The sequence below is a fragment of the Rosa rugosa genome (genome assembly GCF_958449725.1).
Source record: "Rosa rugosa chromosome 2 unlocalized genomic scaffold, drRosRugo1.1 SUPER_2_unloc_1, whole genome shotgun sequence".
Lineage (NCBI taxonomy): Eukaryota > Viridiplantae > Streptophyta > Magnoliopsida > Rosales > Rosaceae > Rosa > Rosa rugosa.
Window position 1 is genome coordinate 719 of NW_026908904.1, and position 16,804 is coordinate 17,522.

Consider the following 16,804-nt stretch of genomic DNA (forward strand, 5'->3'; position numbering starts at 1 on the left):
ACTAAAGGAGTGTCCAGGAAGATATTCGACAGCTCAGTTGACAAGTTGGGCATGATAGATATCTATGCACCAACTTGAGGGGGAGTGTAGAATAGCTGTAAATCTTATGTAATTATGATTCTTATTTATTTAGGTTATCATGTAATTATAGGAATGATTGTTTCCTATTAGGGTTAGACTACTCCTCTTGTCCTTGTATATATACCCCTTTGTGGGATGAATAGAATACATTATTGAAAACCCTCAATCAAAGTATTCTTTTCTACTACAACTATGAAAACCCCCTTCCAACTATTTGGAACCCCGAGACAAAAAATCCAATCAAACTCACCAAGAAATTCTAAACAGATCAAAACATCCAACACAAACAAGTTCATACCTATCAGTGATATACTCAAGCAGCTCATCGGTGCCGAAGTACTCAATGTTAATATCGACCAGATTACCAGAGCTCCGATTAACGGCGTGGCGGAACATCTCCTCCAAGTCGTAGTCCATGTCTTCGAGATCGCCATCGTTGCGCATGTCAATCTTGCGCCAGATGAGAGGGTCCTTGCAGACTTTGCGCCATTTCATGCACACTTTCTGAGCGCTCTCCAGGATCTCGATCGCTCCGAGCCGTGAGATCGAAGCGGTAGCATTATCAGGAAGCTCCGTCCAGTTTCGGGAGATCCTCTTTCGTCCAGGGGTGGTTCCATGAGAGGATACGCTCATGGCGGGATTTAGGGTTTCAGTGTTCGGGGAGAGCAAAAGGTATTTCTTGGGAAATGAGAGAGCAAGTGAGCGGGTGCTCGCTTTCAAATTGGGGGTCTGAGTGATTTTGGGCCCGATAATGCCTAATTTGGGCAATGTTTTTTTTATTTTTTTGGGCTATCGGCCCATAGATATTTTTTCTTTTTTTTTGAGAAATCGGCCCATAGATATTTGGGAGGCAATTTTTCTCCCCAATTGTATTTTTGAACATAAAGGGATCAAAAAGGGGGTTGAAACTAGCACCCCTCGACGCCCTCGTAATACAAAGTTACAAACCACTCTCAGTCCATGCACATGTTGGTTGAAAAATTACTCATGGAGGGGGGTGTTATCTCTAAAAGATGGGTACCAATTTCAATCGCCTAAAAGAAATCAAATAAAACAATTGTCTAAAAGATATCACAAGCAACATAAATTACTGAAAGAATTCAATTTAGATGGTTTTAAAAGATTGTATTTAGTTTTTATAATTCTAATGAATTCAATAATCATAATTTATATACTCCCAGCAATAGAATCCATAAATTCTGCAAAATTCATTAGAATTATAAAAACTAAATACAATCTTTTAAAACCCATATATACTGACTTTAACTTAGTTTAATGAATTCAATAATCATAATTTGACTGAATTTTTAATAATTTCTTTACTTTTTTTAATGATTTTATTAAAATACGGCTATTGCCACTCTACTAAATATGTTATTTACCTTACGTATACCTCATTTATTAAACCAAGACTAAAGTATACTCTAATACAAAATTACCATTGGAGATAATACTTAATTTTCATTTTATCCTACAAAACACTTGCAACTATATCAAGCTTTCATTCTCGATCTCATCATATATAGTTACATCCTGACACCTTCATTCTCAGTCTCATCATTCATTGTTACTGAACTCATGAATGTCTTAATAAGGAGTGTACATACCAGCACATACTTTGGACTGTCACATAATCTTCATACTAGTACCAGACCCCGTAGGATTACCCAAATGCCAGGTTCAGGGGACGGACCAATACCTAGCCAGGTGGTCTCCACAAAGGGCGGCACCTAGAGTGATTCAGAGCAACACTCAGCCCGGTATGCATCAGAACCATCCCCAAAACCTGTCAAATTGGGGAACCGCATCCCACATCGAAGATATGGAAAAACCCTTCCCTTGCTGGGAGTATATAAATAAAGCTCAACCACTTTCACAAAGGTAATAACTTCTAAATGTTTTACTGTTACTCTATCAAATTACATACATAGCCTTACTTAAGCATCAGAGATGGATAAACCGACCAACTCAATCTGTACCTCTGATGCTGTGTATTTCCTTTGACAAGGTCCCGAATTCATCTTCTTGTCCGTCAATGGCTACTGCATTCTGTTAGGCTACACCGGAGAAACCAACAGAAACAAGGAGATTCCTCCTTTAAAAAGGAATGCAAAGGGACTTGGTTACTTTTCTTGCACAATGGGTGTGGATAGCAATGGCCACCATGCAAAACCTTCTACTCATTATGCTGTTATGACTTGTAACTGTTATGGTCTCACCCACTGGCTTTGACATTATCCGAATCGGGATCAATGTACTCCATAATTAGGACCAAAAACAAAATCAAAATATCCAGTACCATTTGGTGTAGTGGCATAAATTTTTCTTTTGTAAATGGGAGGTCGTGAGTTTGACTCACAATAAGCTAGTTACTCTATATGAGTTGTTTGATTTGATAAAAAAAAAAAAAAAACACGAAATCAAAATCTGCTGCCGGGACCGACAACACAGTTCATATGAGACCAAACGAATGACGATCAGAACTTCCAACCTTCGTACTCACTTTGCTCTTTATATAAACTTCTGCGTGGAGAAGAGAAATTGTTTCTTGAACTCTCTTTAGATGTCATGTACTTGAACTCTCTCATATCACCATTTTCAGTTTTATTTGACATATTGTGTGAGCATCCACAACTCGGTCAAATAAACCGTTTGTTTTTTTTTTTCATGCATTCATGGTTTTCTAATCATTAAGACAGTACAAAGTGAAAATATAGGCATTTTTCCTCGATGACGACCACAATAGCAAAGATTCCGGTACAAGGCTGAAATGAAGATGATTATCATCGCTCCAAAGAAATAATGATTTAACTGTCATCATGAGAAATTGAGAATGACAAAAGAAGCCATGTATATATAATAGAGAAAATAGATCATCATCATATATATTTTATTGAATAAGAAATGGGAATTATCATATAGCTAAATCGTTGTAGTAATAACATAAATGTATGTAGTGATCATATTACCATGAGGAAAATGTGAAACTAACATTTGTCTACTGAACAAACAGCACCATGTAAAGCATAAAAGGACACAAAGTTTCCAACTCTACATGAATACATCTCTATCCCAAGAACAAAATCCCTACTGATCAAAGACAAATTGATATGATGGGTCAATGTCATCGACAGAATCATGGGGAAGCCGCAGTTCTTTAATTTGCTCAGCGCATCTTCTTCCCACCTTTCCTCCCAATCTAAGATTAAAACACTGGCGCATATCAAGCGACTCAAGATGAGGACAACCATCAAGAATGGCACACAAACCTTTATTAGTCAGTGTATTCCTAAAAAGCATGAGGTGGTGTAAACCATGCATCGTCCCTGCTATAGCAAGTGCACAGTCATTCCGCTCAAGCTTGTACCGGTTATTATATCGGCCTTCATCAAACCACCTTTTGTTAAATTTCAATGATTTCAGAAGAGGGCATGAGCGTCCAACCAATGCTAGAGTTTCATGTGAGATATCCTCATGTATTGAAAGGTCAAGGTCCTCCAACAGCGGAAATTTTGAAGCCACTTCACGAAATCCTTCATCTGTTATTCTACAAGAAGTCACTAACCTGAGGCGTTTGAGTCCAGTAGAACTGTTGCAAGTTCAGAAATGAATATATCAGTTTTAATTCCAAAGAATTACACACGAGATGGAAAAAATTTAAAAGTTTGTCAACATTGCGGAGGATATTTATACCTATGTATGATGTGAATGAGTTACTCATGCCTACCGCAAAAACTTTTCGATAAGGAAATAAACACTGAAGCATTGTACATTCATCTTTTAACATGCTGATGTAATTTCAAATTTCTAATACACTTTAGCAGTTAAAATGTCTTTTAGATTGAACCCCAGAGCACAACTTCTTTCTAAGCTATCCAAGAAAAAATTTTAATTAGAATTTGAGGCAAATTCAGTTTAGTAGTAATTGTTAACAGCCAATCAACATAAGGAGAATACTAAGCAAGACCAATCAAACATTCAGCAACATCTAGACCAAACAACTAAAAATAAAGTAACAGACTTCCCCAGAATCATGTTAAAATGTAGTACTACAGACTTATCATTATTATTAATAATCCAAAACCGGTGATAATGAAATACCTCTCAGCGATATGATATTTAAGGACGTCATTGGTTCCAAAGTTCTCAACATTGATATCGACCATCTTACCACAGCTACGTTCAATTGCATGTTCGCACAACTCATGGAAGAAGAAGGGCTTGTAGTTGTTAATATCAAAATTATTGCACATGTCAATGGTGCGCCACATAAGCAGGTCCTTGCAGATTCAGAACCACTTCGAACAGACCTTCTGAGCGGAGGTGAGGATGTCAATCCCTCCCAGCTAAGACAGTATCAACGCTGTAACATCGTCTGAGAGTTCTGTCCATTTAAAGCAATAAGCTTCAGATCTAGCAACAAATTCTTTGCCCTCAGTGGAATCATGGGGAAGCCACAATTTCTCAATTCGTTCATCACATATTCTTCTCAAATCTCCCTCCATATTAAGAATGAAACAATGGCGCAGATCAAGTGAGCCAAGATCAGGACAACAATCAAGAATACTTCTCAAGCCATCATCTGTCAACTTATTCCCAAAAAGCTGGAGGTGTCGTAAACCATGCATGGTTCCTGCTATAGCAAGTGCCTCTGCATCGTAATCTAAAATCCCATGAAAAGTTACTTGATTTCTTTTCCGGTAAGCTTTAAGAATACGTGGATAATGATTACTGAAATGAAACTCATAAGGTCCACGTCCATCATGTGAGAACTGACACCACTCTTTGTTGAACTTGAATGATTTCAAAAGAGGGCAAGAGCTCCCAACCATTTCCACAGCTTTATGCGAGATATTCTGACATAGAGAAATGTCAAGTTCCTCCAACGTACAACGGAAGTTTTGAAGCCACTTTACTCAATCCCCCATCAGATATGTCATCACAATATAATAGGCGGAGGCGTCTGATTCCACGCGAACTAAGAAAGGCGTTAGATAACTATGTAAGTTGTTAAACATACATAAATGAAGTCTAAGAAATTCAACATCAACATAATATTAAACGTAAACACTTATCATTGGACTTTAATATCAAGAGTTAGATTATTACACATATAATCATTTAATCTCAATCTTGATATTAAATCCAAAAGTGACCACGTGAACACTACCCTAGATGCAAATGAATGTAAATATTCACGTGCTTTGAATGATATCAGAGAGAACAAATGCTCACAGAAATATCCCTTGGTGACCGAGTGACTAGATGAACCCTACCCCCATATATATAAACAGTAAATATGCATGCTTTGAATGACATTAGACTATATCCCCCATTATCTGCAGCCTTACAACATTACAACTTCTGTATTCATAGAAAACAAACCACAGATAAAACTGTCCAATACACATATAACATTGTAAAATTAGAGGTTTTTACAGGTATGGCTTCGAAATGGGTCAAATTCAAACCTCAAACATCTTTTAAGTATAAATGTAACGGTGGAGTCATTTTACTCAAAAAAACAATGGCTGCCTTATGTAACCAGTTTAACCAATACATGACAGGTGACACTGCGGACATTAACACTTTGCGAATGAGAAAGAAAGTAGTTTTACCCAGTTAAATCACCAGACCCCCATTCCATGGTTTTACAATTTATAACAGAGAATGAAGAACAACTCCGGAAAATCAACATCATACATGATACATAGATAAATTGAACTGCTCTCCAGACATAAATCACAATATCCAACAAAAAGATTAGTACCTTTCAGTGACGTATTCGAGCAGCTCATCGGTGCCGATGTACTCGATGTTAATATCAACAAGATAACCGGAGCTCCGATCAACGGCGTGGCGGCACGTACATCTCCTCCAAGTCATAGTTAATCTCACCATCGTTTCGCATGTCAATCTTGCTCCACATGAAAGGGTCCTTGCAGAGTTTGCGCCATTTCATGCACACTTTCTGAGCGCTCTCCAGGATCTCGATCGCTCCGAGCCGTGAGAGTATCGACGCCGTAGCTTTCTCAGGGAGCTCCGTCGATCCGTGAGAGTATCGACGCCATAGCTTTCTCAGGGAGCTCCGTCCAGTTTCGGCAGATTCTCTTGCGTCTTCGGGAGGATTTGGCCATTGTGAATTTGTGATTGTGGGGTTTAGGGTTTCACTGTTTGGTTTTGAGAGTTTCAGTTGTGAAATGGAGGAGGATTGAGCGGGTGAGACGTTTTGAATGCTGTGTTTGGACTTTGGAGTGTTGGGCAGGACTACTTTGGTTTCTTCTAGGCCCATGGGCTTTTGGCGCCAAAGTTCTTTTTTTTTTAAATTTTTTTCTAAAGGAGTTTGAAACCCAGTCTAACTGAGAGGCCTGCTCCGCCAAAATTCTTTTATTTGGTTGAGAAAAAAGAAAGAAGAAAAAATTTGATTTCTCAATAAATTATAATTGAGTCAAACTCAGTGGGATAAAATCCTGAGCAGAGATTATTCCAAAAAAAATCTCGAACAGAGATTAAAACTATTAGCAAATAATGAAAATTAGTAAGAAAAAAAGAAAAATTAACACTACTCTTCAAAAATTTAAAAAATTTAGTGCGATGAAATCTCAAACAGAGATTATCAATATTAGCAAACAATTCAAAATTAGTAAAAGAAACAAACAAGAATTATCACTGTTCTTCAAAAATTAAAAATCAAAAGCATAGTTATTTTATAAAGCTATATCATTTGGGGCTTGAACTGGTAGATATTCAGAGAACAAAACAGAACAGATTTAGTCATGACTAATGAGCATAAGAGTATATGTCACCAATAGAACTGTAGACATAAAACATTTCATCATCCAGAATAAACTAAATATACAGGCAACGTCTAAAAGCTAAATATGCCAAATTATATGAAATCTAGTTAAATCTTTCATGATGGAATAGAAAACTTAACATTAAACAGTCTGCAAAGCATCCAAGGAAGAGATGACAGAAAACTACAAAAGGAATCAGCACTAAAGAAAACACAGGTCTCATTTCCTTCCCAAGGAAAGTGCCTACAGCCACAGCTGTAACCACAAAATTCAAAAGGTCTTGAAATACCATCCCAGAACTACGCCTGTCGAAGAGGAGGTCTAAACCAGTTGGATTGATGAAGTTTCTTTTCCCCTTTAAATTAATTCTCCCAGGTATTTCAGCAGCTAGAGGGTGTCACTTCATCAATCCCACATGACAATTCACAATCCTCATAACCAAGAGAAAAGCATATCAATAATCATCAAAAGGGTCCCAGCCCCAACCTCCATTATATTTGGGTGATCTGGGAGCTTGCCAATCGGTAGAAGGCAGAAATCCATATCCAGCAATTGAATCTTTGGGAAGCAACAATCTTTTAATTTGTTCAGTGCATCTTCTTCCCAAATCTCCCTCCAGATTAAGGTTGAAACAATAGCGAAGATCTAGTGACTCAAGATGAGGACAACCATCAAGAATTGCCTTTAAGCCATCATTGGTCAGCTGATTCCCAAAAAGCTGCAGGTGGTATAAACCATGCATCGTTCCTGCAATAGCAAGTGCATCGTCATCTTTACTCCAAGGACCTTCATCATCAATAATCTCTTCAAAGAAGTTGTCTGAATATTTGTGCCATTCTTTATTCAATTTGAATGATTTCAAAAGACGGCAAGAGTGCCCAAGCACTTTCACAGGTTTATGAGACAGATTTCCGCATAATGAGATGTCAAGATCCTCTAACAGCGGAAGTTTTGATGCAACTTCAATCAATCCCTCATCTGATATGTAATAAGAACACACAAGTCGCAGGCGTCTGATTCCACTCGAACTACAAAAGTTGAAGAGGAATGTGTAAACCAGTTGCAACAAGGCAGAAATACACATACTGAACTGACATAAATTCAAAGATATATGTACATGTGTGTGGGTGTGGGGAACAATATCAAAGAAAACAGAAGCTCTAGGACATCCTAGAAGATCTACAGTCCACAATGTCTTATGAGTTTACAGGGAGGGATACTCTGTTTTCATGTGCTATCTATTTCAAGTTCTGTAACACTTCTCCCAGCACTTTCGCTAGAGAGGATCAAAGACAATAACTAATTAACTTAACAGCAAAAAATATATATTCTAGAGGTAAATAATAACCAATTAACCACAAACAAAAACAGGATACAATGGGTAACAGCTCATTGCAAAAATTATTTCTTGCATCTTTCAGATTCAATCACATTCCTTCAAAAACTTTGGAGCATCCTACAGATTTAAGAAGGAACCGGGTTCAAAAAGAGAATACCAAATAATTAATAATGAACATAGACAATATATTATTTGCTATTTTCTTTTCAAACTGGGCTCCCTCTTAAAAACATTAAGCTTTCCCTCAACAGTAAGAATTAAGTCCTTTCGATATGATTCACTTCATATATACTATATTACTTTAATATAGAAGGATACAGGGATGACTTCAGAGGTTAGTAGTCCTATTACAAAATATTTCCTGATTTTTTTTTTTATCTTCTTCTAAATCATGCCATTTACACCTCCACAGAATTGATCACCTCTAACTCTTTCACAAGTTGATAAGACGTCTAATGAATCATACCAAATATATGCCATTCCACCAGTTTAATCATTACAAATGGAATCCACTTTTAGTGATCCACTCACCTAAATGCACAAATCCATCTGCAATGAAATATTGCACACACAAACACAGTGAAGAATATCTAGAATAGCACCTCCTAGTAAACTTATTAATTAAACATTTAAACCTATACAAACTATGAAACTAGATAAATAAAATTCCATGTCCGACTTGCAGCTTAATACTAAGAAACCAAAACAATAATAAAAGCAGCAAACTACATACCTATCAGTGATATACTCTAGGAGCTCATCCGAGATAAAGTCCTCAACATTCACATCAACCAAATTACCACAACTAAGATCCACAACATGGCGGCACATCTTCTCTAAGTCGAAGGTAATGTCAGGAGCACTATCATTGCGCATGTCTATGGTGTTCCACTTCAGTTCCTTGCAGATTTTGCGCCACTTCATGCATACCTTCTGAGCACTCTCCAGGATATCAATTGTTCCAAGCCGTGACAGTATCGACATAGTAATGTTATCTGGGAGTTCAACCCATTTAAAGCAGTACCCATCTGATCTAGCGGTAAATTCTTTTCCCTCTATGGAATCATGGGGAAGCCACAACCTTTTAATCCGTTCAGCACATCTTGTTTCTAAATCTATCCCCATATTGAGATTGAAGCAAAGGCGCAGATCAAGTGACTCAAGATGAGGACAACAATCAAGAATTTTTCTCAAGCCATCATTTGTAAGCTTATTCCCATAAAGCTGGAGGTGGTGTAAATCTTGCATCGTTCCTGCTATAGCAAGTGCATCTACATTGTCATCTTTTCTAACACGAGCATGAGCAACAGGAGCATGAACAACAGGAGCACGAGCAAAAGGAGCATGTGCATAATCGTCATCACTATCATCAAAGTCATGCACATCAAAGTCAGACCCATACTCATCAGAGTCAGACTCATCATCAGAGAATCTGCACCACTCCTTGTTGAATTTGAATGACTTCAAAAGAGGGCAAGAGCGCCCAACCGCTTTTACAGCTTCATGTGAGATACCAGCGCACAATGAAATGTCAAGTTCCTCCAACAACCGCAGTTTCGAAGCCATTCTACTCAATCCCTCATCTGACACCTCATCGCAAGAAAATAGTCGGATGCGCCTGACTGTACTCGCACTATCGACAAGTATTACATACACATGTTAGCTGTTGCACAAAAACAGAAAATCCGCCTGCAAAACTCTAAATCAACATAATAACTCCTTAAGATTCAAATGCATAAAATCCAACATATATCTCTGTACTTAGAACTATATGACAGTGAACAAATGCCCAAAGAAATGTGCGCAATCGACACATCCACAGATTATGACTAATCTACATCAATAGAAGCCTTATAACCAGTTTAATCATCACATAACAAACACCACAGAATAATAATACTCCGAAATTGAGCGAAAAATATTTCAAATTTCTAAAGCCCTAGCGTTTGATAGGAATAAATGAAGTACCTTCTGGTGATAAAGGTGAGTAGTTGGTCGGTGCTGAAGTGCTCGATATTGATATCGACGACATTACCGGAGCTCCGATCAACGATGTGGCTGAACATGGACTCGTAGTCACAGTCATCAAGATCACCATCGTTGCGCATGTCGATTTTGCGCCAGAAGAGAGGCTCCTTGGATATTTTGCGCCACTTCATGCAAACTTTCTGAGCGCTCTCCAGGATCTCCACCGCTCCCAGCCGTGAAAGAATCGCCGCCGTTAACTCGTCGGGGAGTTCCGTCCAGTTTCGCCTTCGGCATCGGCCGGATTCGGCCATTGCTTTGGTTTGAGGGTTTCTGAATGGCTTGGTTTTGGGGATTACAGCGGTTTGTTTCAGGGAAAATGGAGGAGTGAGGGAGTGAGCGGTCTCTACTCTTTAAGAACATGAAATATTGGAATGCTGGGCAAGTGAAGTAACCCTAAACGGAGCCAAAAACTCGAAACTAACAAAAAAAAGGAAAGAAAAAAATAATGTTCGATATATATTCTTTTGTTCTTTCTCACATTAATAACTGAGAATCATAATAACTACTTATTCATGAGTTCGACTCATCACCTTTTACGTACTTACAAATGAGAGACTAACGAGACTAGACCAAATGGTACGACCAAATAGTACTGAGTTAAGAGAAGCTTAGAGTGTGAACGGCTATGAGACTCGAATGGTTTTGTTGTCGAGATTAAGTAATGCCTGAAATTTTAATTAGCAATTTAGCATGCACAACTCGGACAAAATTTGAAATCTAAGATTTTAAATTAATTTTGACCATGTTACACAAATATCATTCCAACAGTACTGCTTTTTTAATAGCCACTTGCGCACCTCCTGATATCCATCTTTGATCGAGGATGGATATCAGAAATTAAGTGGGCAGGTGGCTATTCAAATATGGTAGATAGCTAATGTATCTCATGCACACCCGAAACATGAAGGCAATCTGATTATGCGTGGCAGCCAACATTGGTTGGTCTCTGGAGCTGGAGGCAATTCGCATATGCTTTGCAACAATTCGCTTGAGCTTTTTTGGACATATACTGGAACTCTTTTACTCTTTATTTTTAATTCACAAAGACGAAAATTTTGCAGACGCGGGAACCTAGATGCACCTCTAGGCTCAACTTTAGCAATAGCTTCGTATGCTGTTGAAGCCTCATTCTCAGAGTTGAACACGAGGCGGTGGATGTTAAAGTCTCGCTTCTTTGCTACAAGATGAGCTGCCACTAGCCCTTCATCTGATCTGTTAAAATTAAAAATGAGGATGATATTCAATGAATTAACAAGTCTAAACGGTGGGAAGAAAGATTATGATTTATATTTACCCGAGGTTTATGAGATCATCGCCAGCAATGGGTTGGTAATCTGTAGAATACAGCAACAAAAACGTCATTGGTTCATATGTGTAAAGGTCGTAAATGTTGTAATATCGCGAGTAGACTTCTAAAGCATCGAGGCTGCGTTTCTCTTGATATCCATTTTCATGCACATGATAAACTGGATGGAAACACAAAACCAAGAAAAAGATGGTGAAAAAATGTGAGGGGTGAATTCATATGTTTATCCGATTTAAAGAGAAGATACAGGCTAGATCTGTTACCATGTAGAGTCCCTCCACACCACTTATCATAAAAGGTTGACATAAAAAGTGCTTTTAGGGCAAAGTCGGCAGCACCTTCACTAGACATGTCGTAGAAGTTGTTACTAGCATATAAAAGCAGCCCACGTTAGTAGAATCGATCGAACTTCATTATCGCAGGCAATTGCTATTCTTATATGCATAGGCCGGCTAACCAGTGAAACTGAAGTGTTTGTGTGCGTACATTTGAAGAAAAACTTACACTGAGTCCATAACACGCCCAGCATATTTAGCACCAGATCCTAGTATTGTTGAACTTAAACTTTTACAGTCTGTCTTCCAAGCCCTGTTGCCATCCAGGTTAACACTATAAAGTTCAAAACCCTGCACCAAAAAAGGCTAAAAGGTAAATCATTACTGTAATACCCCGAAAAATCCAAATTAAATTCCGTGGATTTTTTAGAAATGATTTCACGATAGTGGGAGCGAGTACGAGGCTCGGAGAAGTTGTGGAATTAGTTCAAACAAGTTTTATTCGAAAACGAACGTTATTTAGGGGCTCGCGAAAGTCGACTTTTTATACGTTCAAAATTTGGGAAAACTTCATTCATGAAAGTTGTAGAGCTCGCCGACACGATCGCGTGCATATGCGGAACGCAAAAATCGAAGTTCGTATGAATTAGTTATGATTTTTTGAAAATGTTTCCAAATTAGTATAAAGCTTCCATTTTCGGAAATTTCCGAAAATATTTTCAGAATTTCCAAAAATGGAAGCTCGGAGCTGCAGCCCCTCCCCCGACCGGAAATCGCCTTCGATTTTCTTCCGGCTATTTCTTCCTCCTCCGGCCACCGATCCTCACCAAACTTCTTCCATTGGCTTCGTATGGTCCTTGCGCACCTGTCTGTGGCAGCCTTGCACGGCGGCACGGCCCCTAGCGGCGGCGGCGGCCCGGTTTCGATTTAAGCTCGATTTTGGTCAACGCCGGTTTTCTCCTAGCTCCGGCCACCAAAACTTCCGATCCTTGGCTCCATGAACTCCCCTCAACCTGCTGATCATCATACTAGGAGGATTGCACCTAGAGTGACCGGTTTCACGTTCGTCGGAGCTCGGTAAGTTTTCAATCCGAAACGAAAATCTTTCGATCGGTATATCTCGAGCTGTAGTGCATCGTTTTGATTGATTCTTGAACCAGTGAGTTCTCCTTGATGTTCTTAACAACTCTCTAGAAGGGATCGAAGCCTGAAATTGAAGTTTTGACGTCGAAATCAAGCCTTGCCGGATTCTGCAAATTTCGCCGGATTCTGGAAATTTTCCGGCCACCTCGACTGTTTTAGGTAATTTCAACCACTTCCGGTCATTTTCAGCTTACATGATAGTTATGAAAGTTGTTAAGCATGATGAGAGGAAGAGGAGCAGCCCGGCCCCGACACCATTGGCGGTGGTCGGCGGCGGCTCTGCCCTAACTCCGGCGTCCCTTTTCCGGCCACCTCCGGGGGTCAAAAATATAGTTTCTGTGCATTTTTAGATTCTATATTTCAATACGATCATTTCGATATATTATACGCAATTTTTGGATATCGTATGATTAAGTTATGAATTTTTAAGTTTCGATCGATTTCGATCGTTAGATTTGTGATCTGTGAAGTTAGGACCGTCAGATGGACTTGTAGTTTTGATATGATGATCTTATGACTGTTCCAGTGGCTTTGTGTGGTCATGGGCGAAGATCCGACCGTTGGATCTTCGTATAAATGCAAAACAGTGATTAAGGAGGCGATTCGTGAGAATCCGTCCGTCGGATTTTCGTATAAATTTGTGAAGATGTTAGTAAGGACGATTCAGGAAGATCCGACCGTTGGATCTTCGTGATGATTTTTGGAGGGTGATCCGTGAGGATCCGACCGTTGGATCATCATTTAATTTCGATCCGACCGTTGGATTGTCGTTTGAATATGTTTTTGAGTTATTGGCTAAGTTAAGGTCATGTGTGATTAGGTGATTGACGGTCTCCCTTGGGTGAGCGGTTTTGGTGTGTATTGTGTTGAATTGAAGACGCAGCAGGAATATCAAGGTGAGTAAATCGCACATGGTTCATTCACGAACCGAAATTCGGTGATTTTATTTAATTGGGAAATTGTTTTATGAAAATAAATATTTGTTTTAAATTATATGGACTTGCTCAACTACGGTCCATAGGTAAGTAAAATGTATTTAAACTATAAAAATGAATTTCCTGATTTTAATGCATGTGAACTATAGTTGGTATTAGTGGTCATTCTTGTGTGGGTGACTACGTATATATATATTTACGTGGAATATATATTGGATGTGTGGTATTTGGTGAAGTGTGGAATTGATGCGATTGATTTACAATTCGAGCATTACTCTCTAGAAGATATAATTTATCTTATAGGTTGAGTTGAGTGTGATAAAGAGAAATTGAGTAAAGTGCTATAGTTGAGTCGTTGAGATGAGTTAAATGAGGAGTCAAGTGATTTGAGGCAAATATTTTCGTAAGGGTGAACCTTGGCCAAGGTGACACTCTACGATTCAGTTAGAGCTTTAGTCTGTCTGCCTTTGTACTGCTTGGGGGATAACCTTGAGTTATCGTATGCCCTTGAGTACACTATACTGCTAGGGGGATAACCTTGAGTTATCGTATGCCCTTGAGTACATCATACTGCTTGGGGGATAAACGAGTTATCATATGCCCTTGGGTATGACATATTGAATGGGGTGATTAATATAATTAATCATAAGCCTGTAAGTATGATATACTGAATGGAGTGATTAATATAATTAATCATAAGCCTGTAAGTATAATATATTGCATGGGATGATTTATATAAATAAATCATAAGCCTGTGAGTATATATTGAGTAAGAAGTTGTTTGTTTTTGAGTAGTCATTGTGAGATGTGAGTTTATTGATGCTTGAAGTGACGTTGTACACTTCAATTATGATGCAAAGAAAATACTTGAGTTGAATTTATGCTTGAGTTGATTTGGTTACTTTAAATCGTGCAATCCTTTCATTTACTCATACGAGCTTTGCAAAAAGCTTACCGGGTTTGTATTGTTGCAATCCCGGTACACTATTCAAACGGTGTAGCGGGTAATCCTACAGGTCAGGAAAATCAGGAAGGTGATCGAGCTGCGTAGAGTAGCTGCATTTGTGTGAATCTGACTTTCTTTTGTGAGGTGTGTTATGCTCATTGAGCTACATTTATATTTGGAGAGAGTGTGCTGAAATCAATAAACTCCTTGAGGATTTGGTTATGTAATATTGGGTGGTGTGAGGTGTGTTTGTTTTGAAAAAAAAAAAAATTCAGAACGTTATTGTAATAATTATTATTCATGTTTCGGATTTGAATTTGTTATTCAAAATTCGGGGCGTGACAATTACAAATTAATGAACAAACTGAGACTCTTAATTCAGTTGGTTACCGTTGTTTTTTGCCATCCAGCGATGATAGTGCCAAATATTAATTCCTCTTCATCCTCCATATATTCACAGTCACTGAATTCGTACTCTAAATGTTCAAGCGCCTTTTCTGCTGCATATGAAACTGTTGCAGGTGCACAGCGAAGACGTTCTTCGCTCTTTACCTGTATTGTATCAAGCCAGTACTTGGTTTGTTTTTGTTCAAAATTTAAGTCAAATTCTAGAGCTGGACAATCATAAGTGCCTTTACCTTTTGCTGCACATATAGGGCCATGTTTTCCAAGACATGAACTCTCCCCATCATTGTACAAAATATGTTAGATGATATTTCAAAAAACTTCTGCTTCTTGTCTGAAACTGAAAATAAGAAATATAATGAGATAGGATTTTAAGTATACAAGTGCAAACTTATGGTGAGTATACTTGAAAACAAAGAAATTTTTTTGAGTTTACTTACCTATAGTTTGTTTCCGCGTGATTCTAGAATCAACCCCAATCATAATGCCTTCCTTGAATGGAAAAGCAAGAGTGATTGTCCCCTTCTCTAGCTTGATTGGTTTTCTCAAACGCATTTTGATCCTGATACTCTGCGAAGATAAAAAAAATCCAAATATATGACACTGTCATATGCCCCTTCTTGAGTACGTGCTCTTCGAAAATTGTTTCATACGTGTACTAAATGAGCACAGACGAGCTGTTCACAGATTTTGGCTAAGAGAAAGCGCTAGATAGTTCTCATTTAGAACATGTATATGGTGGAAATCTTATTCAAAATCTAGTCGATATATATCCACGGTGCAGACAACAAGCTCTAGAGTTTCATGGAAAAAGTATAAGGACACACAGATCTGGTAGTATATATACTTTTCAAAGCTGAAGATGACAGGAATAATACTAAAAAGTACTACACATTCTACCTTTCAAATTGTTCAAAAAACAAAATAAAAAATAACCTGTTTTTACTGATTATCACAATTTAAATAGTGTTTCTTTTGAGATTATATATTATTATTATGTGTGTGTGTGTGTGTATAGCGGTATATCTATATAGTCTGAAGAACAAGTATCTCAATAACAACAATGTTTTTCAAATATACATAGGATCCTACCTGACCGGATAAGAAGTACAATTAACAAACATACAAAAAAAAAGTGACAGAGATGGACCTGCAACTACAAATCTGCAATGCATACGATTGAGACCAATGCTATCTTAGCTTTAGTACGCTGGTATTAATAGGAGTTAATTAGAGCCTGTAATACCCCGAAAAATCCAAATTAAATTCCGTGGATTTTTTAGAAATGATTTCACGATAGTGGGAGCGAGTACGAGGCTCGGAGAAGTTGTGGAATTAGTTCGAACGATTAATTTTCGAAAACGAACGTTATTTAGGGGCTCGCGAAAGTCGACTTTTTATACGTTCAAAATTTGGGAAAACTTCATTCATGAAAGTTGTAGAGCTCGCCGACACGATCGCGTGCATATGCGGAACGCAAAAATCGAAGTTCGTATGAATTAGTTATGATTTTTTGAAAATGTTTCCAAATTAGTATAAAGCTTCCATT

At 38.2% G+C, this 16,804-nt stretch overlaps 4 protein-coding genes and 1 pseudogene across 4 annotated transcripts; all 5 read right to left on the minus strand.

The window, feature by feature from the left end:
- Positions 1–331: 331 nt before the first annotated feature.
- Positions 332–714, minus strand: LOC133724115 (F-box protein SKIP19-like; the record flags this gene model as incomplete). Its single annotated transcript, XM_062150866.1, has 1 exon — positions 332–714. A coding segment is annotated over exon 1 (383 nt), but the record flags the coding sequence as incomplete, so codon positions are not given.
- A 2,345-nt stretch (positions 715–3,059) lies between these two features.
- LOC133724116 (putative F-box/LRR-repeat protein 23) lies at positions 3,060–6,373 on the minus strand (annotated as a pseudogene).
- Positions 6,374–6,896: 523 nt separating this feature from the next.
- LOC133724113 (putative F-box/LRR-repeat protein 23) lies at positions 6,897–10,586 on the minus strand. The gene is made up of 3 exons (XM_062150865.1): positions 10,186–10,586; positions 8,951–9,850; positions 6,897–7,906 (listed from the first exon to the last, which is right to left on the minus strand). The coding sequence occupies exons 1-3, from the start codon at positions 10,494–10,496 to the stop codon at positions 7,333–7,335; spliced, it is 1,785 nt and encodes a 594-aa protein (XP_062006849.1). The 5' UTR covers positions 10,497–10,586; the 3' UTR covers positions 6,897–7,332.
- Positions 10,587–11,129: 543 nt separating this feature from the next.
- LOC133724117 (uncharacterized) lies at positions 11,130–11,902 on the minus strand. The gene is made up of 3 exons (XM_062150867.1): positions 11,815–11,902; positions 11,540–11,711; positions 11,130–11,457 (listed from the first exon to the last, which is right to left on the minus strand). Exons 1-3 carry the CDS (start codon positions 11,900–11,902, stop codon positions 11,130–11,132), a joined length of 588 nt encoding a protein of 195 aa, XP_062006851.1.
- A 3,326-nt stretch (positions 11,903–15,228) lies between these two features.
- On the minus strand, positions 15,229–15,810 carry LOC133724118 (uncharacterized). The gene is made up of 3 exons (XM_062150869.1): positions 15,696–15,810; positions 15,489–15,595; positions 15,229–15,402 (listed from the first exon to the last, which is right to left on the minus strand). Exons 1-3 carry the CDS (start codon positions 15,808–15,810, stop codon positions 15,229–15,231), a joined length of 396 nt encoding a protein of 131 aa, XP_062006853.1.
- Positions 15,811–16,804: the final 994 nt, after the last annotated feature.